The following is a 23,486-nucleotide window of genomic DNA, read 5'->3' as shown; positions in this document are numbered from 1 at the left end:
TCGGCCACACCTTGTTGCCCTGCCCCCCTCCCCCCCATTTCACAACTTCAGCCATACCACCGGTACCTCGAAGAGTTGTGCCCCCACCGACGCCAAGTCGACTCTATCACTTGCCCGGGCTCTCAGATACTTCTGCCATGCGTCTTTACCTCCTGTCCGCCCGCCAGCCCTACTTATCATCTCTAGCATCAGCAACATTCTCCGTAGGACTGTCAACTTTCGTCCGTTGTTGAGTGCCGCAGCCTTACCAAGCTCGGCAGCTGGCAAGATACCTTCCCCAGAGCTTGTCCATCACCATCACGTCTCCCCTGCCATGCGGCACGACATTCCGATGCAGGATATCCCCGAGGACGTAGCACACGGCTATGATGTCTCGCCCGCGAGCTCCATCCGCCACGACATGGTGGACGATCGGCAACAACGCGGCGACAACAGCCTCCCCCCTATTCAAGGAGTCGTGGAAACAGACACCGAAACCTGGCTCGATGACCTTGAGGACGACATGCCGGCCCCGCCGTATGATTTCGAGGCGTGGCAGCAGCACAGCGACCGAGCCATCGAGAGCCAGCCATCGTGGTACGCCCCTGCCAGCCCCATCCCCGATGCCATGACGCAACACATCCCAGTGCCCGCCCAGAACGGCCGGGACGCGGCACCCATCACGCTCCAGCAGATAACCGGGAGCCAGGCACAGCGGGAACTGGCAGAGGCGCGAGCACGGGAGGTCTCGTTGGGGCGGGGCCCGGTGCGGACATCGTACGGTCCGGCTCCGGTGCGCGTTGCAGACGAGATCGGGCAGGCCCCCCCGCCGGTGCCTCGGATCCCTTCGGTCATCCACCATAGCGAAGGGAGCCCCTTGAGCGATGGCCACGGCCCCTTCATGCACTATGAAGATCTCGCCTACCTCGACTTGGTTGGCGCGGAACCAAAGGACGAGCTCCACAACACCGGGCTAGCGAGGACCGCGACCACTCCGTCGCCCCCCAAAGAACCGGCTCGGCTAGCCTGGCTTCGCCGGTGGTTGCAGCGGAAGCGGCGCAGGAAGGGCGTGCCCGTCGTCGAAGGTAATGGAGAAACACGGCATGAGAGCGGCGATTCTCGAGGGGCCTGGCGTCCTTGGACTGCCGAGATACTGTGGTGCATTCTCAGCATCGTCTCCTTGGCGCCCATTGCCGTGCTGTTGAAGATTTATGACGGACACGACCTTCCCAACTGGCCGCTGGCCGTCCCCCTCATCGTGCCCGTTGCATTTCTCACGGCAATATGCCAAGTTGCAATGGTAGCTTCGTTAGCTGAGGGTCTCGCACAGTTGAAGTGGAACTCGTTTACCCGGGCTGGTAGGCCCTTATCGGACTTCCAGGCATTCGACGACGCTGGCTGGGGACCCGTTGGGAGTGCAAAGCTTTTTGCCACGCAAAAGGGAAGGTAGGGATAGGACCATAGTTCAGCTCCCTCTCCCCTTTTTTTTCTTCCTTGCTTCGGGCAAGTCCTAGTGTCGTTAACCATATGCAATAGGTTTCTGGGCATGTCTGCAGCTGCGGTTCTGCTCACAAGCTTCGCATCAGCGCCCCTTACCCAAGCAGCCATAAGCTATCCCACCCATCTCGTCGAAGGGAGCGGCGGCACCGCAACTGTGGCCAGGAGCGAGTCGTATCTTCCGGAGGCAAACTTAGTTGCTGGCGGTAAGACACCCGCCCCGTGTTGATTTTCCGCGGTAGACGCTGAATGGGACGTGTCCCCCCCCCCCCCCAAAAGACACCCTAGACCTGCGAGAGAAACAGGCCATCCAGCTGGGGTTGTACCATGCGCCTGGCGAAGAGCTCCCCCACGTAATGCCTTCCCGCAGCTCGGGAGAATGCCATTGGCGCAATTCCAACTCGCTCGCCGTCTGCGCGGCCGTGGCTGACGTGTCCGACAAACTTGCCGTCTCGAGCCAAACTAAGCCGTCGGCCTTGGGTGTCAATCTGGGGGCTGGCATCGATGGGCCTGTCCACAACGCGAGCCTCCCGAATGGTGTGCTTCTCATTGGCAGCCCCGGCACCTGCAATCTGAACATGTCGGCGCCTTCACCAGTCGAGACCGGTCAGGACAGCTTCCTCCTCCCTGCTGCTGCAGCCAGTCTGGCATTCTCCAACCTGGACGCCGGGGTTTCTAGCGCCGTTGCAAACTTCTTCGTCGTGTACACCACCGGCCAGACTGCCAACTCGAGTCAACACTAGGCTGGCTCGTTCCATGCCGCCGAGGTACTGCTGCACTTCTGTGTCAACACGTACTAGGTGTCGACGTCTCGGGGCGTGTCGGTGTCGGTAAAGGTCAACTCGTCCACGACCCTATCTCCATCCGCGGCAGCATCGGAGGAACAAACGCAGGGCGTCTCACCCGAGCGCGGCTCCCCACGACCCAACCAGGCCTTATATTTATTCCTCGACGGTAGAGAGTACTCTGTGCAAAGAGATGGGATGCACTTACTCAACAATTACCTACGCTCCGTGTTTTCCGGAACATATTCGTCCCCCGGTATGGGCCGAGGATAGCAGGCTCGACTGCAGCTGCCGACACCCTGGGTGTGGCGATCCTCAGGAAAAAGGGGCTCGAAGCTTCCGAGGCAACTCTGCCGGGATCCACGAGCGACACGGCCGCGGCGATTATGAATATTATGGATAATCTGGCTACTAGCTTGACGAACAGGTGAGCCACCATTTTTGGGTTTGACCTCGAGCGATGGCTTTATCTGTCACCTGTCGTTGTTCAGCGGTTGGGCTGTTATTAGTGCGGAGTCACCGAGGGATACTTTTAGTTCATGTGAATTCTTGAACGTTAATGTCTTCATCTGGAGAAGTGCCCTCTTGCTAACTTGTGCCATCTTTCTGCATACTTCACCCCTTAGTATTCGCGCCATGGGAACAACAGAGTATGGCTTTGCGTCAGTGAGTGAAAGCTATGTCTGCATCCGGTTGCCTTGGCTGGCCTTCCTGGCCACACAAGTGGCAATATCAGCAATGCTTGTCCTAGGGATCGTAGTTCAGACGGCAGTTTGGAAGGTGGTGGTCCTCAAGAGCTCAGCAACCGCCACGCTGCTCGCTATCCCGGCAGATGCCAAAGCCAGCTTTGAGAGAAACAGGTCAGATACCACGGCTTCCGGAGGGACTCGAGGCGCACAAAGCATAACATTCAGGTTCAAGTCCAGAGATCAAGGCTGGGCCTTGGTGTTCGGCCGCAGTAAAGAAGATCTGGCGTCGGTGGAGTGGTGATTCTCTTATCTTATGTACTCGCCTGGGCGAAAGGCGAGACAATTCACGCCTTGCTCCCTTGCTTTGGCATGTGATGCCTGCTCCTTTCCCGAGGTGGGGGCCGTCGGGACGTTTAATCTACCGTTACTGATCATCGACATTTCCCTGAGGCTGTCACGAGGTTGCGATTCTTCAGGGCCGAGGGCCAAATGTTGAAGGCGCCACACTCCAAAGGTCGGAGCGCCCGTCCAACTCTAGACGTATTCCAGAGGCTGACAGATTACATGTTGACAGGTCGCGACAAACGTGCTCGCCGCTCCACTGTAGCTGCATCTGAGCTGAGGGCACAAATGCCGACTTGTCTGCCCAACGGATCCAACAATCCCAAAGAGCTGTGGTTGGTTGCCAAGTAGGAACGCGTGCATGTTGTAACCTAGAACTCGTTGAGCGGGTAAGACCCCCAAACCGGGCTTGGCATGTACATCGGTAGGTATGCATTGTGCTGTACATACGTGGCCAATGTGGGAGGCTAGACAGCTTCGCGCGGAGATATTCTTCAAGCTGGGATCAAAACCGAGGCTGCGCGACCCCGCATCGAGGGCCCAGTTTGGCCGATGGAATGACACAATCAAGAAATTCAGTGATATCTCAGCAGTTCGCTGGAGGTTGCTTGATATTGCAGTTTGGAATATCGTTACCGCGGGCTCGGCGGTATATTCAAGTCCAGTTGCATGGCTGTCTTGACTCTTGATAGGCGAGCTTGGATCTCGCCAAAAACCCCGATATATCGCCATTAGCTTACCTGGTTCAGGCAGCTGGCTTGGAAATCCACAACGTTCTCCGGCGGCGATGCTGTGACAGTTTGATGGCGTAGAACTCGGTCTAGGATCATGCAACAGACGACTTTGATGTTTTTTTCTTCCTTTTTTCCCACGCCCTCCACTCGCTGATTGTATCCATCCGATTTGATCATGGGGCATATTGGGGCGGATTGCGACATGTATGGTTGGATGACTTCAACTCCCTCTGCTTAATATTTGCCAGCTAGTATCTGTATTGGCAGAGAGGCATCAGGCTCTCCTGCGAGCTGTTGCTAGTCGAACGAGAAATGCCTCACTCCGAATTGAGGCTCTCGCGTGACATGGCAAGACCAGACGGCGGCATAGAAGCCTGAGTATGTTTGTCTATAGGTCCTAAGACGTGTGCTGCTGCTGCTGCTGCACCAATGTGGGACGTCGATAATCAAGGCCCGTCCAGCCGCCAACTATCTGGCGGCACCCCGGAATGGCCCCCCTCGTTTTGTATTAGACTTGGAGCGGATTGGCCCGCCGCTCGGGGTTGACCGCGGAGAGCATGTACCGGAGGACATGCAAGGTGTGTGTTTTATGGCACACACGGAGAATGCAACAGCGGCTTGATCTCCCAGCATTTTGCATCTGGACTGTGTGGGATGCTCATTCGGTGCCAAGCCGCAGAAAAGCGAGGGGCAAGAGGTGAGAATACGGGCCAAAGAGCGCGAGGAGAAGCGAAGGGAGAGGTAGGGAGAGAGGGATAGGGGAGAAAAAAAGCAATAACACAATCGAAGAAGCCGTGGTCGGTTGATTGGAGAAGTCTGGTATCACAGGTATCAATGCATGAAGTTGGAGATGAAAGGACCACTGATGAGCGGGCGTGTGGAGAAAAAGTGAGGCCGTCCGAGAAAGGGCTCGTCTTTGGGTTCGTCGACGGTCGACCTTTCGACCCCCAAACTCCACAGGGGACCGCAACCGCAATAGAGATTCCAGGCCGAGATGTATGTACTGTGCTGCGTGCTGCGTATCTACTGCGCATATATTGTATGTAAGTACATACATACATACATACATACATGCTCTGCTACTTGAACACTGGACATACGGTAACAGGGCTAATGCGTCTCATGAAACCTGAAGATGCGCGGCCGCAGGAGGGAGGTGGGCGTGATAGGACGGAAAAGTCAAGATATTTCTGAAATTTTAGCCATCGACGTCGAGTCGAAAGGTTCGAGAGCGCCACCGAGCCACGGCCGGCGGTCTTGGGCTGCTTGCCAACATCCAGTGCCCTTGCCCATTGGACGCTCCAGACTCGGTCGGTTTGTAACAATCCGTTCGGTCTGCGTACTTGGCGCAGGGCGGGTATCTATGTACTGTACCCCGACCCTCAGTAGGGTAGGTATGTGGCTACCTAAGGTACGGATATGGAGGCGTGCTTCTTGCTGACCTCGAGGAGTTTGGGCGCCATTGAACGCTCCACCAGTGATGCCCACCCGCTTCCAGAAAAATCAACAAAAGCCAGCCATTCACGGACGATGGGTACATGGGGGCGCGAGTGGGCGTGGGTCGTGGACACACCAGAGGGCCGACCGAGACGCCGCCCCCGTTGACAGATGAGGAAGAGGTTGCAACAAAACTGGCCAAGCACAAAGACGAGAAGGGAAGAAGGGCGGCTGGTGGAGGGCTTCGGCCAAATGAGACGTGATGGTGGTTATTGGAAATGCGGCACGACGGGGGATGGGATGGGATGAGGGAGGGGGGCCGTCGGTTATCTCCCTACCCATGAATCTTTTCGAGCTCTCTAGTCTAGGCTCTTTCTTGGTGAACACTTACTCGCCCGCCATCATCACGCCTTGGCCTCGGGCTCCCATCATGCCTGGGCGGCTTCGATAGTTTCCATGATAGTTCCACGAAGCACAGGACGCGCAGCATCCACTCCGCGAAGGTAAGTACCTGGTAGTGCTGACTAACGGTAAATGCGTGCAGTGCGATAAATATTCGGAGCGTCTGAGGTTCCAGGTTTCCTCCCTTCGAGGGTAAGGTCGGTATGTATGTACAGTATGGACATACAGTCTAGTATTAGGAGTCAACAGTGGTACATGTACCTGAGCTGATGAAGCTGCTGCTCATCGAATCGAATTCAAGGCGACCACTGGTGTGCAGACGAATCTGAAGCCCCGAAAAAGCTGCAAAGTGCAAACCTGGAAGTTGGCCTTGAGCTCCGTCGATAGTTTCCATGTGGCTTATCGACACAGAAATGTGGGCGGATGTGGGCTGGCGCTAGATTACCACAGAAAATTCTAGTGGTAAGTACCGTTTGGCAGGTACAACCTAGGGGTAGGGAAGTGGTGACCTAGCAGCGGTGGATCGTGAACCGGATAATGTGGCGGCGGAAGGAGCGAACGACGTCTAGCGACCGAGTGCCCATCTACCTCAGGTCGGTACGGTAGGTATGGATACTAAGGCAGGCAAAGCATCAGGTCTGCCTTCGGAATACCGAAGACGGTAAGGTATGATGTAGCCCCTTATAATAGCGCCTTCGAAGGTTTCCATGCCTGCACCGAGTATGTACTGTATGGACAGTACGGGTCAAGACAGGTGAGGTGAGTTGAACCAATGTATGTATTCCCTAGAACTAGGTAGGTGGGATGGATGACAGGCAGGGTGCCATAGGTTCCTGCCTTCCTACCTTACATTCCACTTGTAGCTTCTCTGTACATGGACGGCGGCCCCAAGCATTTTTACCCAACCTTGAGAAAGACTTGGCTGGGGCTTGCTCGGGGTTCTGTCGACCTGTCTTTCCTATCCAAACGAGAGCCTGGAGGTGGCGCTGATTCTGACAGGTTCACCGTCCGGGGCTCCGAGGAGCCGCCCTCCTTTATAAGGCATTTTTGGGGCTCCCGAGGACATCGTTCACAGGCCGCGCTGCGATCCCCCACCGCCCCGCCGCCCCTTCGTCCCCGGGCTACTACTAGGTTTAGGTTGTATAGGTGAGCCAGTCCGCGACCCTTGTTCCCCCAAGGATCTGTACATGCTCGTAGGTTCTATGTCTGTTGAGGGCACGGGAGTGCGGGAGTGCGGGAGTGTGGGTGTGCTCCGTGCTCGCTGAGTCTATAAGGTACCCCCCAGGTCAATGACAGCGACCCTGTACTGTACGGATATCGTAGCACGGATGCGTCCTAGGTAATCTGCCGTAGCAGCCGAGCCAACGTGCGGAGCCGGGGTTGGCCTATCGGGTGGATACTGAAGGTGGGCGAGGCTAGCGGCATGACCCGCAACTCTCACCGCACCATTGGGCACTCGACATACAGAAAATGGAGACTGCGGAGCACACACCCACAGGCCGTCCAAGCAGCATTGATGGATCGATCAAGGTAGAGCGCTGGCTGAGGCCCCCGGCGTGACTGGCGAACGGCGTCTCGGCAGAGCATTAGGGCGAGCATCAATTGCCTTGGATAAGCGTGACAATCGGTCTTCGCGTAGCGCAGCTGCATGGGGGATAATGGAAGGTGGGGGAGCGACACCTCACTTGCGACGACTGTATGGAAGGTATCCCGTCGTCCTAACCACTCACTGGCCCGCCGGTGTATAGGTGTGAGTGAGGTGGCAGGCTGACAGTGGCCGGTCCACGTGGTATGTGACCGAAAAAGTATATTGGATGGCTGCTTTCTTCAACTGAATCATTACAGCGCAGGCCTATCGCGCGACTTGAAAAAATTAAAGGGCTCGTTTACTGACTTTGTCGCCCTACCTGAACCCATTGGGAATGGCAGGGGGGAAAGGGGAGTGCGGGGGCCCGGGGGGGTGAGAGGCGCTCAGGCAATGCTCTCGTGTTGCTGGGGTGGGTTTTCTGGCTGGCACAGTTGAGGTATCGAGGTTATCTGGTTATCTTGAGCATTATAAGGTACACTGGTATTAGGGTAGGGTTACCTAGGTTCCTTCATCCGAGGGCCTTGATCTGAGGCGAGTGGGAAGCATCTGATGCACGTGCCCGGGGATCAGTTAGCACTATTTTGTACTTATTATCAAGAAACTGCCCTACGCGCAAACCTACCGCGAGTCCCGTCGATGTTTCCTCGTCCCAGTGGAACTGGATGGCCAAGTCACGTTCTGGCCAGCACCCCCGCTATATTCTGTACCGACCGACGCTCGGGTCTCATCCCATCCCCGACTCTGGCCCGCCACGCCTTCCTGCCGCCGACTGGAGGGCTATCCGCGCATGGGTAATCTACCTACTTCCCCAGGCAAGCCCATTGATTCTTGTACAACGTCGCCGCTGCTTCTTTCACGCTTCCTTTTCGTCGTGTCTCTTCTTGTGTGGCCCTCAGTCACTGCAAGGGTCTTGATTTTTTGTACATACCTAAATTATTCCCCTTCCTTTTCTGTCTTTGCGGTCTACATCGCATTTTTAGGCGTCTGGTTGACAGTTAGTTAAGCAGCCGGACTTATCCTGCAAGCCACGCCGCAACGGATTCTTGTCTGCTTTTGGGGGTTGCCGTTTCTCTAGGGTGTTTTTGTTGTTTTGTTTTCGCGCATTATTAGTCTACCTACCTACCTTGCCACGGATACCCTGGGCTGCTCCGGACTCGGCCTACGTGGAGCGAGGTGTGCAGCACGAAAAAGAACCAGCTTCGCTGTGGTGCAACTCCAAGCCCACCCCGTCACATCTCGAGTCCCGCCTGCAATTCCGCCGTTGCTTGACCGGTCCTCACCGAGTGCCCACCCGGAATATTTTACAAATTCTACATAATTTGTAAGAGCGCGTGTTTCTAGCTCTTCTCCCTCCCCCCCCCCCCCCCCCCCCCCTCCCACACCCCCGTGAACCATCATTCACGAGAGTGCGAGACTCACTTTCTCATTATGCTTCGCATTGAGACTTGAGGCATCCCGCTAAGGAAAGAACGAAAAGGAAAGAGAAGCGAAAAAAGAAAAGCATAATAAAACAGGAGGAAAAAAAAGAAGAGCTACCCAGTCTGAGGCCGGGTGGGCGAGGAGTGAGGAGTGCGGAACCCAGCTGGCGTAGGGCCGTGGCGCCCCTCGATCATGGGAGTGTGCCGCAACTAATAACGACGCGCGAGGCAAATAATGCATCAAGCTCCCAACCTGGCTGAGGCGCCGCCCAAGAAAATTGATGACACTCGCTCTGGGCAACATGCCCCGGGCAGCCCCGAACACAATGGCCTCAGCATTAGTACTGCCCATGGAAATCACGCCCACCCGCCCGGCGGAACTTCCCCTCCGGCGAGGAAAGACACCACGTCGTCGACGTCGACCACGGCAACTATCGCAACCCTGGCGACGCTTGCCTCCACCGAAACAGCGTCCTCTGGATACAGCGCCGAGGCATCGCCAACCTTTGTAACGCAGGCCGTTTTTTCGGTCAAGGACGGAAGCGATGCCGCAGCGCAGCGCAGGGCGAGCAGGCGGCGAACCGGCCCGCTCTCTCCACTGCAGAGGGAGAGGGCAGCCTTGATTAGGAAGATGGGTGCTTGCCTAGATTGTCGCCGGCGAAGGGTTGCGGTAAGTTCTGTGTCTCGCTTCCCTGCACGTCCGGTGTCAGATGCTCGGTAGGGCGGGCTACTCACGCATGCCTCGCGATCGTTTAGTGCCATCCAAACCACCACAACATGTCGTGGGAACAGGCGGCGGTTAAGTTTACAGCGCCTAGTCCAGCCAGGCAGGCGCTTCCACCGCTCAGCGGTCGGCCGATTAGTTCGGCACAACAGTTGAGCTCTAACAAGCCCGTTTTCACCGAAGACCCACAGGATATGGACATTGACGTATCCCCGCCTCAGCAGCAGCCTGGCCGGACTTCACTCTCGGATTTGCAAAATAGGACCCCCCTTCCCTCGGGACCGCGCCACGACAAAGCCGTGAACATGGCTGCTTTGCCTGGAATCGACAGCCTCAAGCCCGATCTCGAGGGAATCGCGTCTAGGTTCCTAGCCAACCCCTACCGGAGCCGTTACACCAGTGTCTCGGTGCTCCTAGTGCACTGGCAGGACGATGAGGACCTCCAGGCCAGAGAGGCCAGGGAGGAGCTGGGCAGTGTGCTCGAACGGAACTACAACTATACGTTTCAGATCAAGGCGATCCCTCCGTCGTCTGATGGGTGTCGCAGCTCGTTTAGATGGCTCTCGGGGGAAGTTAATAACTTGATCGACAACCAAGACCAACGCGATATTCTGAAGATTTTCTACTACAGTGGCCATAGCTATCTCGATGGCAACCGAGAAATGGTGCTTGCGAGGTTCGTGCCCGTTGCCAAAACGTGCGTGTGCCTGGTCCTAGGCTTACATTGCCCTCCAGCTCTAAGCACGCCGATCCTACAACGACCATTCGATGGAGTGGCATTCAGCAAATCCTCGAGGACGCATGCTCGGACACATTGATCATAATGGATTCGGCGTACTACCCCTCGTCGAAGATGGTCCGGAAGGAAGGTGTGTTGGAGTTGATTGCTGCATCGGCCAGCGAGGACCATGCCAAGCTCATTGACCGAAGCGCTTTCACTCGTGCCTTGACTACCCAGCTACGGACAAGGGCCAGTCAGAAGTATATGGACCGATTCTCAGCAGCAGAGTTGCACGCCGAACTGCTCTCTCTGTACCCTAAAATCATCCAGGACCAGAGCCCCGAGAAAGAAATGGTCACTAGTTTTCCGTCTCCGCTTCATACGCAGATCTCGGGTAGTGCGAAACTACCATCGATCCTCTTGGCCCCAATGCAAAAAGGTCTGCCACCTTACACGCCTGATTCGCCCTCTAGCGGAGCCAATATGGTTTTGACATTCCGGCTTTCGGACGACTCCATCAATATGGATAGCTGGGCTGAATGGCTGCGCTCCATGCCTGAAGGAATTAAAGAAGTGAAAGTCGACGGTCCATACCGCAATACGTTTAGATGACAAAATCCATCATCTCTTTCGACAATTTGCTAGCAATCTTCAGCAATTTGTCTAGGCGTTCAGTACTCCTAGTGTCTCAGCCGACACTCGAAGGCCTACTGGTACCGCGTTTATACCCAGTACCGAGTTGAGATTTTTCTTTCTTGGTACCTACTTCAGCCCTCTTCCCCCCTTTTTTCTTTTGTCGGGGTTGTATTGAGGAATGCTTCCTTGTGTGGTATAAAAAGGTGTGATGTTTGTTTTTTAATACCCAGATTGCTTGAGGCTCTTGAGAGGTCAGAGAGCCGGCAAGACGCGATATTGGTTATATTTTTATAAAAGCAGAGATAAACCGACGCCCATCTCCCGCTCCCCAAGGCGTTACAATATACGGGCTGTTTTTCCCCCTTCACGCACGAGATACCTTTTTGCCACGAACACTGAACGGTTGGATTTGTAATTGCTTGTTTCTTGGCAATAGTTTTACATTTTTGTTGACAGCCTCAAGTGAGTCGTCCTGGCTTGAAATTCCCACGCTTGAGGACGGGAGCAGGACAGGCCAAGTCTTTCAGTCAGAACAGGCGAGGAAAGAAATTACGAGAGAACTGGAAGCGAAGAGCAAAAGCAATATGATATCTAAACACCGCTAAATGCTAATCAATTTCGAAACACGCAGCGCAACACCCCAAGCGGGCGTGCTAAAATACCCCCCACACACACATGCGCACAGAAAGAGAGGTGCTCGTAATCGTCTACTATGTGAAATTCCCGGACAAACAGCGGCCGCATCTTCCATTACACAGCGAGCAAGAGCGCAACCAAGCCCACGGCCAAGGACAACAATGCCGCCCTGTCCGTGAAGACGGCACGGCCGGCGCCGGACAGTGCCGAGGCAGTCTCGTTGGCGATCTTGTACGGAGGCTCGTAAGGACGACCGCGGTCAACAGGATCGAGCTTGCCGGTCCAACAGTACTTGGCGAAGCAGTCGGCGCAGGCGGCCGGGACGGGGGTCGCGGAGCGAGTGAGGCTGCGGCTCAGAACGGCACAGGCGACGCACGTGGGCCAGTTCGCGTCGAGGGTGCCGTTGCCCTGGGTCGCGGCGTTGAGGCCGTTGCGGATGATGTTGTTGCGCACCTCGTCCGTGTACGACGGCGTAAAGGTCGACACGTTGCTCGAGGCCGTGTACGGCGCGTTGGGAATGTACACGATGAGCGGCGGCGCCGACTGCGACCCCCGCAGCGTGAAGTTGCGCACGTCGCACCCAAAAAATGTCGGCTTGTTGTTGAGCCCCAGGTTGACAAAGGTTTTGTCGTCGGGAACGGGTGGGAACAGCGTCCCGTTGGCGAGAGGCCCGAGACTCCGCTCGTAGCTGGCCCGCATGGCCGTGCCGTTCGGCCTGTATTGGAGGTAAAGATATCAAGGTCAGTCGTGTCTGCTGCTCGGTTTTCTTTTTCTCAGTAAGAGGGACGAGGGTAATACGTACCAGTTGTAGATGGTATCGGCAGAGCTGTCAACGGCGAATATGACGTCGACCTTGCGGAACGGCTGGATCAGGGGGTGCAGAGGGATGTTCTGAAGATCCTCTCCGCCATCGACCAGGTCCAACTCGGCCGCATCGGCCGATGGGTTGGTGTCGGGCTTCCAACCCAGGAAGGGGTTAGGCGCATACTGGGCGATGTCGTTCCTGTCGTCACTCAGGTCCTCCAGAATCTTCTCGATGGCGTCGACGACGAACTTGGGCACGCTCGCGACCGAGCTGATGTTGTTGAGCAAGAACTGATTGAACAGCGTACTGCTAGTGCCCATGACATAGCCCACCTGGTCGAAGCCCTCGACGCATTTGCCATTTGCTGGGACTACACCGCCCGAGAAGTTTGAGGCGAGGTAATTCACCGGTGTGAAGCCGAATGTGGTAGGGTCGAAGGAGCCCATCTCGAAGGCGTTAAACTCGAAGACGGTGGCATTCAGGGAGATGATGGTCTCCCCCGGGGCGCGGGCGTCGGCGACCAAGATGGGGAAAGGAACTAAGCCCCTTTTGAAGGATTCGTCCTCGGCGATGCTGGACCAGGTATATGCCGGACCACCGTCCGGGGCGTCAACAAGCTGATAACTCAGAGCACGTCCCCAGCTGTGTTTATCGTTCACATAGGGTTAGTTTATAAGCACCCCATTTTTATTTCACGAGGATCAATGAGGGGAGGGGGATGAGGAGGGGTGCCTACTAGTCAGTAAGACTGGTGTTGAAGCCCGCCTCGTCTTTCTGGTCGACTTGGCGGGCGACAGCGGTCCAGTACTCAGCCGTATTGAAAATGTCGATGCCCGACTCCTTGGGGCCGATGAAGATGGAATTGCCGAATTTCCAGATGCTGCTGTCCTTCCGGCCGTTGCGCAGCGTTTCGACGCTGCTGAAGTTGTTGGCGTAGATGCTCGAGACAAGCCATCCGCCGCCAGACAAGCCAGCCCTGGTAAGAAGTCAGTACCCGCCCATGCATGGGGTATTTTCTGGGGAATGTGCGTACAAATATGTGGTCGACTGCAGTAGCCCGCCAATTCCCCCTTTCGCGAGGGCATCCGTTGTGCGGTTGTCGGCGGCGGCCAAGAAGCCGGCGCCGTTCATGAGGGCGCGGTAGCCACCCCCGGACGCCGCAATGGCTACATTGGGCAGGTTGGGTATGCCGGGTGCGGCGGCGGCGCTCCGGATGTATCCGGCGGCATCGAAGTTGGGGATGCCGACGCGCTGCATGAAGTCGATCATGGGCTGGACCGTGGCTCTGCGCCGCAGCTGCAGCCAAGCCGTCTCGTTGGGCGACACGCCGCCGGCCGGTCGGATCCGGGGCCTCACGGCCGGGCACGGCACGACTTTGGGCGCATATTTGCCGCTCGGCGAGTCCGGGGCCGCGCGCGCTACTGCTACCGCCGCCGCCGCGTCCGCCGGTATCCTCCTGATGGGCTCGGCGCAGGCAAAGGCAACCAGCAGCAGCAGCGCTTGGAGGAGCGTGACGCGCAGGAGATGCATTCCCGGTCCGACGAGGGCGGTGCGCGCTCACCCTCTCCCTTTGTCGTGTTTTTTTATTTTAGCGTAATATGTTTCTGTCTTTCGTTTTCGCCCCTCTCCTCTCCAAGAGAAGCAAGCCACGGCAACGGAAATTGGGTTAAGCAAGAAAAGGAAATAATTAAATTTGAATAGAAGCAAGCCCCCAAAAAAGGAAATTAAAGGAAATTAAAGGACAGCCAAAAAAGTAGTTCAGCACCCAACCTCGGGCAATAATACCATGCGAACGAAGCAAGTATGTATCTAGGTAGGCACGTAGTAGGCACGCAAGAATAATAATAATAACGACTGAGAAATGCCCGAGGATTCCGAATCGGAAACAAGGAAATCGAGGATTGGTTGGCGCGGCCGCGGGCGAATCAAAGGATGCGGAGACCGAGACCGAGAAACCGAAACCCGCCAAGGGAATGTCGGATGGATTCCGCGGGTACGGGTACGGGTACGGGTACGGACGGGGTACTCGGAGTCTGAGAGGTAAGGTATGGAGACAGACTTCGGACTCTCGAGCTACCTTGTTGGTTAGGGATCCCTTCTCTTTGTCTTCCCGTTTTTTTCTTCGCTTCTTTCTCTTACAAAAATTCCCCTTTTTTAATAAAATAAAACAAATGATAAATAAAATGTCACCGCAAAAAAAAAATAAGATAGAAGAGAAGAGAAGAAGAAAAACCTAAGAGAATGTGACTATGATGTGCTGGATAACCGTTTTGTTTCTTCTTCAGAGAGGGAGGGAGAGGAACGCGGGTGACAATCATGCGGGCTGTCGTTCCCCATAAAAAGAAACGATCGTCAGCTATCCTATCGTGTCCGCCTACCTACCCTACCGTCCAGCCCGTCCAGCCCCGAGGTTAGCCCGTAAGAAGAGATAGGAAACAGAACGTCGCGTGTGGGTTTGTTTGTGGTCGGCTGGGCAGGCTGGGTCTGGGTGGGTGTGCTTGAGCGGTGGTTCAGTACGAATATGTACGTACAGCGTTATGCCGCGCATCACGAGGCCGCAAGGTATGCGCCCACTATTGAAAGGTACAGAATAGCGTGTGTGTGTCTGTGTGTCTGATGTGCATCATGGGAAATGGAATGAATTAATACGCGAGGGGGCCGGGCGGACAGACAGGCCAACCTCCCGGGTGTTTCTGAACCGCCCTCGTCTCCTGCCCGGCTGGGGCTGGCTGGCTTCTTTCTTCTCCACTCCTCCATTCCATTTCTCTCTCGGGTCGCGCGGGTGTGCAACCCACCACCATCAGAAAGGCGACAGAATTTCGTATATTGTGTGGGCCGCGTAGGTTGGCTAGCTTGTTTGGACGGCCAGTTGGGAAACAACCTGAGGCGCTTATTTTTTTCTTGTGGATTACTGTACAGTATAAGGTGGGGAGGGGGCCGTTCATCCAATCTTCAAAGTCCGACAACGCACTCCAAAACGCTTCAAATGTTGGGATAGATGTTTGGGAATCGCTGGAACTTTGTTGGTGCGGTGTTTAGAGTTGGATTGGGCGGGGTTTTTATTCAAAAGCGCGACAGCCCGGGCAGGCAAGTTAAGGTAAGTCCATTCCAAATCGATTTGACTGACTCATTCGTATTGCCTAGGGGGAGATTCACGTCCATTGTGCAGATCCCGACCGACATTCCCGACCTAGGTACCGAACATCTTAGGTAACCTTACGAAGGAAGGAAGAGACCGGCCCAGAATACGGAATACGGAATACGCACCTTCCTTAGGGCTGCGCAGGCTAGAGATTCCCTACCAACACTCCATCCGATTTGCCCATGAATCCCATCTCTTACCGCAAGTCATTTACGCCCCGGTGCAGGGCGGGCAGCTCTTGGCAAGCCTGAAATTGAGCTTTCCCGCACCACCACCACCACCACCACCACCACCTGTTCGGGACTGTCAGGTGTCCCTCATTGGTCCATGCCGATGAATCCTTCAATTCCTATCTACATGCCCTTCAGCTCCCTCCCGAGGGAAGGAAGTGCAGGCGATCTTTCGCGCTAGCGGCTGAGGCGGCAAGCAGGGCTGCAGGGAAATCGAACATTTCTCTCTTCTTCTTCCAGGTTATGCCGATTTCAGACATCAGATTTCCGCCCCCCTTCCATTAATTTTATATGTATTGCAGAACTCCGGGGAGGTCCGTAAATCCGCAAAACATCTGGGGCGTCTCAGTGCGTCATAGGTGTTCTCCACGAAACTGAAGGCGGGTACAGTACTCCGTCCCTACCTGACCAGCTATTCCGGCCCCCCAGCCACGTCCCCGGCCCGCCGTTAAAGCACGCCCTCGCTACCAAAGCAGAGGAGGCTGAGGCCGTGAGGCTGAGGCCGTCCGGCCGCAGCGGTGCAAGGGGATAGTTTCGCGAAACGGCCCAGGCCACCGAGAATGACTGAGACCGCCGCCTTGCCCCCGCCGCCGTCGCATTCGGCGCTGCTCTCTTCTCATGTTCATCTTGCTGAGTACCTAGGTAGCTCCCTTGCTCCCCCATCCTCAAAGAACCCCGGCAAGTCCCAGCCATGCTTAGCGGCGACGCGACAGGCCAGCCCCTGTGCGATGCGATCCTTTGGCAGATGCATCGCGAGCTGACGGGACGGACGTACCACCTACCCTCGAACCGAGGAAAGCGTATCCGTGTTTGCACAGTACTACGCATGTGTGAGCAATTCTAGTTTCGGGTCCGCGTCTGCCGCTCTGCCGTTGAGCATGTCCTCCTTGACATATTTTAGTACGGAAAGATCCAGGAGGCGGCGATACGTCTGGAAATCAGTCTCGTCGAGCAAACGTCGTTGCCTGCATGTCTCAGTCGAGATGCTGCTCAGGGCTGCCTACGGCTCGTGCTACTACTACTACTACTACAGGACGGACCGGCCCATGGCTCACGGCCTGTTTGTCTCGGAGACTCCACTGGTGGCTGTTCCAAATACTATGGCTAGCCTTCACCTAGCGTGCACGACAGCAGGGCTGATGAAGCAGCAGCTACGACGAGTCTATGCTAAGACTGAAGTTTAATCTACCGTGTACTTCTACTGGGCATGGAACTCCAAAGCGATTGTAAACCCGCAATGCGGAACCAAAAAAAAAAAAAGAGAGGACATGGCGGGGCCATTATCCACCGTAGAACTCCGACGGCGAGGCTGAGGACAACTCTGAAACGAACCATTTAATCTCACCTCATCGCTCGTTGGCTGGTGGGCTGCTTCGCTTGTGGCAGTCAATTGCCGGTCGAGTTCGCCAAGAACCTAACCCTACCTTGGCGAGAATTAAGTTCTGACACCCAAAACGCAACCAAGACGGGCCAAAGGCATCTGTCGAAACAAATCTGATTATATAACACTTGTAAAGGCCCACCCCCTCACTGTCTGGCTACCTGCTTATTTGCCTGTGAGCGTGCGTACATGAGAGACAATGTAGAAGGAGACGGGAGCATACGAGGTAGGCATGTGATTCCCATGCAACAATGCTTTTGTAATGCCATGTAATATCAGCAGGATTTTGCAAATATTTGGCCAAATATAAACAAAGGAGGGGAATATTCTCACATCTGACTACTTCGTACGCACCTCGACAGGTAGGTAGGTGTCTTGGGTTTGTCGTGGAAATACGCGGATCCCCCTTTTCTCTGCTTGTGGCCACCTCGGCGACACCAAAGATACGCAGAGAGGAAGATTGAACGAGCGGAAATCCCCATCCCAATGCAAAAACAATACAAATTTCAGTCTGCAAAAAAAGAATTTAAAAAAAGAAACGCCAGCCCTGGGAATTAAACCCGGGGGAATTGGGACAGGGGACAGGGGGCATGGCTCTCTTTGCGGCATTGAAGCTTGCCCGGGTCATTCAGTGGGATTTAAACCACACCCTTTAACCGCTCGGCTAGCCTGCTAGGTTTTAAGATCTTGGAAGACGGGGCCGGCATTCTAGACTATTACCTAGAAGTCGAGCTCTGGGGGAAGGTGCGGTAGGGAAGCGAAGCTCACGTCCGTCACGGGGAAAGAGCGGGTGGGTATTGAGAGAGTAGGAGGAAAGAGCGAGCCTCGATGTACACTAGGGGCTTTGACTAACTCGGTTTATGGCAACGCGTTTGTACCATACATGCTAGACAATTAGATGTCATGTCACGCTAGAAAGCAGACAAGATCCAGGGAGTTCGGCATTTGTGGCTGGATCCTCACGCTCAGCTCCCATAGCAGCAGACTGAGGCGTATGTCGCACAAATAGAACGTTGCCCAACGTGAACCTGCAGAGGCACTACTTTATTTATTACTCAATGGCGATGGCTTCTCAGTAGTCTCAGGAAGCTGGGTTCACGGCGGTCGAACTACTATTATCTGTAGGGTCTTGTCGTCGACCTGCCGCCCGTCAAATTTCTCCACGAAGCGGTCCATAGCGGCTTGGTTCGCAAAACACACCCAGGCGTGTGATGACAGCTTTCGTTTCGAGGACGGAGGGCACACGGCCACGGCTATTGGCTTGATATCAGTCCCGGCAGTACCAGCTTGTTCACGTACCATGCAGTTGAGCAGGTTTTGGTTGAACCGCAGGTTCGTTGAGTTCAAGTTGTAGAGTCCCGAAAAGCTACTTCCACCTTGGTTTAACTCTCATATAAACACTCAACAGTAAGCTGTTCGAAAAGCCTATGACACTCAAGGTAAGTATTTACCTACGTAGGTAGGTTGTTATCCCTCCAAGAGCCGAGCTGAAGTGCTTGGAAACAAAACATCCACGGCCTACCAGCCAACAAACATTCATCCATTCAGGGGCAAACTGGCTTTAAAGTGGATCTCACTCACTTACACCTCCCCTCCCTGTCCCTCCTTATCCCTACCCCTATCCCTTTTCTCCAGATGCAGAACACTCAAAGACCAGCCGCCCAACGCGGCCGCCGAGGCCATGTGCTCTAACGCCACAGGCACTTGCAGTCCAATCAACGGCAATTCGCATCTTCGGCCTGGTGACGACATAGGTGTTCTGATTCCAGGAATCGTTGTCATCAATATCTCCCTGGACCCTCGAGGCTCGACGGCTGCAAGCGCATCAACACTACAGTGCGGCTCCCTATCGGCCGAGGCATGCGAGAGCAGTCCAAAGAGGAAAGGCCATCCAAGAGAAAATGCCAAACTACCAGACGATATAACGCGGGGCCGAATGTCACAGGGAAACCTCAACCCAACCCCGGTTACACAGTGTGAAGCGCTCTGCAGCTCATATCATTGAGAATAGCTTTGGATTGAAAGAGGTGGCCACTGCCCGACGTCTACTTACGTGTTGGCGCCCTTATACCGAACCACGTCAGCCAGCCGCGCGAACCGCGAGGAAGACGAGTTAACGCGTAGGATGATTCGCGCTTTTAACGCGCCTGCGCCCTGCAGTGGATAATTTTACCTTACCAAGACTAGGTTTTCGCCCCGGTTCTCATATCCATGCTCACGCTCTTGGTGCTTGACGCCTCACTGGCGGCGCACGTATAAGACTGCACGCGTCGCTTGCTAGCGACCTGGCGATGAGACAGCTTCCCGGCCACGAAACGCACCGGCCCTGTCGTCCACTTTGCGTCGTCTTCATGCAGATATGGGGCAGTTCTGAAGATTCCGAAATCTCAACCCTCAGCACCATCGTTGGATAGACAAAGGCATCCAGGCCGGACAACACTACGAGCTTTATACAGGGGCTGCTTGCCTATGAAAAGGGGGCAGGCCTTAGCCTAGTAGTGAAAGAGTTATAATAAAATATAATAACTCATATCTGAGTTCCTGATCTTTATTATATTAGCGGGCATAGTGGAAAGCAATCAAAGATTCTAGAAGGCGCAAGAATATAAAAGCGTATTATACTTTAGCTCGAGCTCCCAGACCCTTCCTGTGACACGTTATGAGAGAAAAGTATAAGAGTAGAGCGAGTGTATATAGAAATTTTTACGCGCGGCTATGAATTACGATATCTTGCTGCGAGACAGTCTACAAGGTTCTTCCTACTCCTTACTGTAGAGGGATGCTCGCGGCCGAGCACCTTCTCGCTAAGACTCAATTCTTGCCGGTGCATTTGCTCAGCCTCTTCGTACTTGCCCTGGCTCCCGAGTACAAGCGCAAGGTTATTCATGCTAGTGAGCGTAGAGGGATGCTCGCGGCCGAGCACCTTCTCGCTAAGACTTAGTTCTTGCCGGTGTATTTGCCCGGCCTCTTCGTACTTGCCCTGGCTCTTAAGCACAAGCCCAAGGTTATTCATACTACTAAGCGTAGAGGGATGCTCGCGGCCGAGCACCTTCTCCCTAAGCTCTAGCGCCTGCTGGTGCATTTGCTCGGCCTCCTCGTACTTAGCCATCTCAGAATAGCTATTAGCTATGTTGTAAAGAAGTTTGGATTCGGCCACTTTATCGGTACAATATTCTGGAGACTCCGAAATAACCTGTGTATGTGGTAGGTACTTCATCCAGACCTCTCGATTTTCGTGTTCTGCGAAGGGGAATGTTATAGCGAGCCGTTGAATCACATTAGTGATACTTTCCGTTAGCTTTCTTTTCTCCTCTAACCAGTTCCGCATCGCTAATCGAACAAGCCGGTGAATATCGAATGACTCTCCTCCCCGCGGAATAATGAATGCATACGCCTTCAGAGTGCCGATTGCTTCGTCGACTTCCAGTTTATCTTCTGCTAGTGGTAGTAGTGATAAGGGGATATCTTTTTCGGCGAGAAAGCAGATGAATCGTAAATACCGTGCGGCAGTCGGGTTATCCCGTGCAATATGCTCGAAGGAAATCAGCCAAGTGGTAGCTATGGGGTTTTTAATGTTTTCGTACCGGCCCTGGTCGTCGAAGTCCCTACTGAGTAGTTGAATCAAGGTCTTGTTACTCGAGTAGCAGTGATGAAGGTACTTTGCCGCTGACATTCCCATCTCGGCCATATATATGCCGATGCCTGTCTAATTACAAGAGGTAAGTTGTCTAGGAAGTCTACTAGACGTCCTTCGCTCTCGGTATCGTGTCTTTGGGTCCCTAGGCCACATTGCAATAGATTGACTGCTTCAGTCTGGTTCATTTGCGCTAGGGCGATGATGTTCCTCTGGTTAAACCGGACTGCGACTTTGTGGTTCCGCGTCGTGAGAATTATTGAGCCATTACGACTAAATGGGAGATGTATGGCAGACCCTGGCGAATTTCGACCGCCAAAAACCAGCTCTATATCATCGGCATTATCAATAACGAGGAGCCAACTATTCGAGCTATTTTCGAGAGCCGTCTTAATAAGCGACTTAACATCTACGTCGTCATCATCGACTCCGCTTATTCCAAGCTTTTGACCGATATTGCGGTAGGCGTTCTCGAAGCTCATTATATCAACGGCGGATACCCAGAAGATAGAGCAGTCTGCGTGATGGTGGTGTACCCGGTAGGCTGCCTCGAGAGCCACCTGAGTCTTGCCAACGCCACCGAGACCTTCGATGACAGTGCGTTGGCAATTATCCTTGTTCGTGTTTGGGGGGATGAGTTGGAGGAGTTGATCTAGGATGGAGTGACGTCCGACAAAACCTTCGTTTCGACCGAGCGGGACAAGAAAATGGCGGCTTGCTAGCGCTTGAAGACGTTTAGTATCCTCTCTTCTGTCGGCATAGTATAATCTACGTACCTCGGTTTTCGTCTGCTTTTGGATAAAGTTCCAATAACGTCTTCATGGTAGATGCTGCCGTCGCCGCCGCATAGTCCTGCCACCGCTTGTTTTTGTGGCTGTCCGCATAGTCGCAAACCCCCCTGATGATGATGCAAGGGATCTCATCCCAGACTCCGGCACCTTCCATCTCGAATGCGATGAGACGGTGTTCCTTGGCAATCCTATCACGGTCTTCACCGGACTTGACCACCGTATCGCCTGACCCGATGCACCCGAAGAAAATATAGGGAGCAGGAGATTCCAGATTATGCTTGCGGTTCCTCGGCATCAGAAAAGCGTCGTCACAGCCGAGTTCGCCGCACGTCTGCGTGCGGGACGGTTCGCCGGTATTGTGTGGGTCCATGCATTTCGAGCAATCAGCCGGAACCCGGTGTTTATGCCGGTAGCTCGACTGGTAGAGCTTGTCAAGCCCGGCTCCGGGAAACTGGTGTTTTGCTAGCTGACTCGGATGGCTGGCGTGTTGGAGCTCTTGAAGTATAGCGGCGACACGCCTCTGAAGGTCTTCGCGGCGAGGATCAGTCTCCAATACACTTAGCAAGTTGCGGACTTTCTTAGAAGGCTTGCTGAGGTTTCCTTTTACGGTATCATTGGTTTGGAACCCGTCAGGATACTGTTTGCCGAAATCGTACTGGACAACTAATCCAGCAAGAACGACATCTCCCAGCAGAATCTCCTCGTTGGCGTCAGTACGGGGCACGCCGCCACAGATGCCTGTCAGGAGGATGAGCTCCAGGTTGGGATAGCTCGACCGGACGCTGGCCGCAGCACTGGCCGCACTGGCTTTCCCCATATCCGAAAGGAGGACGAGGACGATACTAATATCACCAATACGTCCGGTTCTGTAAGTGTAAGGGTCCCCTGAAGCCCGCCCGTACGGATCGCCCTTTTTGTCCCAGAACTCGTCGACGAGGAGGCTGACCGCATTGTATTCGCGCTGCAATGCGCAGACTATGGCGATGCGGAATTCAGCGCGGCTTGCCGGGCGGGTGGCCATCGCTGTGGAGTGGAATATTATAGTCGCTACCTGGACGTCGCGTAGACACCTAGGCCTCTGAAACCAGGATCAGCAAGCTCCTGTCATAGATGGCAACTGGAAGTTTTCGATCGAAGCAAATAGAGGCCAGCCCAAGGCATCCGTTCCGCACGGCCTGCTCGCGGGTAAGGCTCTTGAAGCGCCCACGTGCCGGGCGGGTTTGCAACCTGACACGATTTCCGTGCGGCTGAGCATCGCGTCGGCGAAATCGCAGATTGTCGCCGACACACCAACATTGCAGTGCGGCTGCCATCGGCCGAGGCACGTGGGATCAATCCAAGGAGGAATGGCCATCCGAGAGAGAATGCCAAGGCTGCTCGACGACATAAGGCGGGGCCGAATATTGCAGGGCATCCTTGACCCAGTCCCGCTATACCGGGCGGCGTCATCTCCCAGACCTCATCGGGGACCAAATCTACTCACACGAAGGTCTCGTATATGGCCTATATACGAAAGCATCGAAGTAGGCGTCTGACTAGGCGGGCGATTCGTGGGCTGCAATGAAGACGGTGGCGCTGACTTGGAAGACTCGCTCGGTGGGGAACCATGTACAGAGTAGCATCGCATCTCGCCACATCCCGAGCGAGGACATGAACGCTCCATTCCTCCAGACATGCCCTTGCAGCCTATCCCCTCGATCGTGACACCGTATGCGCCACCTACCATAATGGAGTACGCGTTTGCGTCCGGATGCTGTTAATAGAAGGAGTCCGTGTACCGGATCGTCCACCTGTGCGTGACGTGGCCGGGAAATGCCCAGCCATTGGACGCGTTGTGGCGGAGGCTCCTCGGCCTCCCGGCGCTCGTGGTGCGTCCGGAGCGGTGACGGATGACATTTTCGGCCTGTATTTTACG

The 23,486-nt window shown here is 54.8% G+C and overlaps 8 protein-coding genes across 8 annotated transcripts; 4 read left to right on the top strand and 4 right to left on the bottom strand.

Moving 5' to 3' along the window:
- Positions 1-313: 313 nt before the first annotated feature.
- On the top strand, positions 314-2,219 carry B0T26DRAFT_669949 (uncharacterized protein; the record flags this gene model as incomplete). Its single annotated transcript, XM_060439125.1, has 3 exons — positions 314-1,425; positions 1,516-1,682; positions 1,756-2,219. The coding sequence occupies 3 exons, from the start codon at positions 314-316 to the stop codon at positions 2,217-2,219; spliced, it is 1,743 nt and encodes a 580-aa protein (XP_060302424.1).
- A 579-nt stretch (positions 2,220-2,798) lies between these two features.
- On the top strand, positions 2,799-3,380 carry B0T26DRAFT_25784 (uncharacterized protein). The gene has a single exon (XM_060434025.1). The coding sequence runs from the start codon at positions 2,898-2,900 to the stop codon at positions 3,249-3,251; it is 354 nt and encodes a 117-aa protein (XP_060302423.1). The 5' UTR covers positions 2,799-2,897; the 3' UTR covers positions 3,252-3,380.
- B0T26DRAFT_25906 (uncharacterized protein) lies at positions 3,368-4,352 on the bottom strand. The gene has a single exon (XM_060434029.1). It carries the CDS (start codon positions 4,208-4,210, stop codon positions 3,485-3,487), a length of 726 nt encoding a protein of 241 aa, XP_060302422.1. The 5' UTR covers positions 4,211-4,352; the 3' UTR covers positions 3,368-3,484.
- Positions 4,353-7,791: 3,439 nt separating this feature from the next.
- Positions 7,792-9,390, top strand: B0T26DRAFT_26053 (uncharacterized protein). Its single transcript, XM_060434037.1, has 3 exons — positions 7,792-8,265; positions 8,458-8,774; positions 8,931-9,390. Exons 1-3 carry the CDS (start codon positions 8,116-8,118, stop codon positions 9,130-9,132), a joined length of 669 nt encoding a protein of 222 aa, XP_060302421.1. The 5' UTR covers positions 7,792-8,115; the 3' UTR covers positions 9,133-9,390.
- On the top strand, positions 9,107-11,278 carry B0T26DRAFT_759780 (uncharacterized protein; the record flags this gene model as incomplete). The annotated part of the gene is made up of 3 exons (XM_060446377.1): positions 9,107-9,541; positions 9,628-10,271; positions 10,331-11,278. The coding sequence occupies 3 exons, from the start codon at positions 9,107-9,109 to the stop codon at positions 10,926-10,928; spliced, it is 1,677 nt and encodes a 558-aa protein (XP_060302420.1). The 3' UTR covers positions 10,929-11,278.
- Positions 11,279-11,702: 424 nt separating this feature from the next.
- Positions 11,703-13,923, bottom strand: B0T26DRAFT_635496 (lysophospholipase; the record flags this gene model as incomplete). The annotated part of the gene is made up of 4 exons (XM_060436730.1): positions 11,703-12,303; positions 12,391-13,035; positions 13,130-13,369; positions 13,427-13,923. The coding sequence occupies 4 exons, from the start codon at positions 13,921-13,923 to the stop codon at positions 11,703-11,705; spliced, it is 1,983 nt and encodes a 660-aa protein (XP_060302419.1).
- A 5,272-nt stretch (positions 13,924-19,195) lies between these two features.
- B0T26DRAFT_745576 (uncharacterized protein) lies at positions 19,196-20,255 on the bottom strand (the record flags this gene model as incomplete). Its single annotated transcript, XM_060444579.1, has 3 exons — positions 19,196-19,300; positions 19,366-19,482; positions 19,917-20,255. 3 exons carry the CDS (start codon positions 20,253-20,255, stop codon positions 19,196-19,198), a joined length of 561 nt encoding a protein of 186 aa, XP_060302418.1.
- A 329-nt stretch (positions 20,256-20,584) lies between these two features.
- B0T26DRAFT_669944 (nucleoside phosphorylase domain-containing protein) lies at positions 20,585-22,592 on the bottom strand (the record flags this gene model as incomplete). Its single annotated transcript, XM_060439124.1, has 4 exons — positions 20,585-20,678; positions 20,731-20,852; positions 20,951-21,432; positions 21,557-22,592. 4 exons carry the CDS (start codon positions 22,590-22,592, stop codon positions 20,585-20,587), a joined length of 1,734 nt encoding a protein of 577 aa, XP_060302417.1.
- Between the last annotated feature and the right edge of the window lie 894 nt (positions 22,593-23,486).

The sequence above is a fragment of the Lasiosphaeria miniovina genome (genome assembly GCF_030549165.1).
Source record: "Lasiosphaeria miniovina strain SMH2392-1A chromosome Unknown B0T26scaffold_1, whole genome shotgun sequence".
In the NCBI taxonomy this organism is placed as follows: Eukaryota; Fungi; Ascomycota; class Sordariomycetes; order Sordariales; family Lasiosphaeriaceae; genus Lasiosphaeria; species Lasiosphaeria miniovina.
This window is presented reverse-complemented; position numbering and strand designations above follow the sequence as displayed.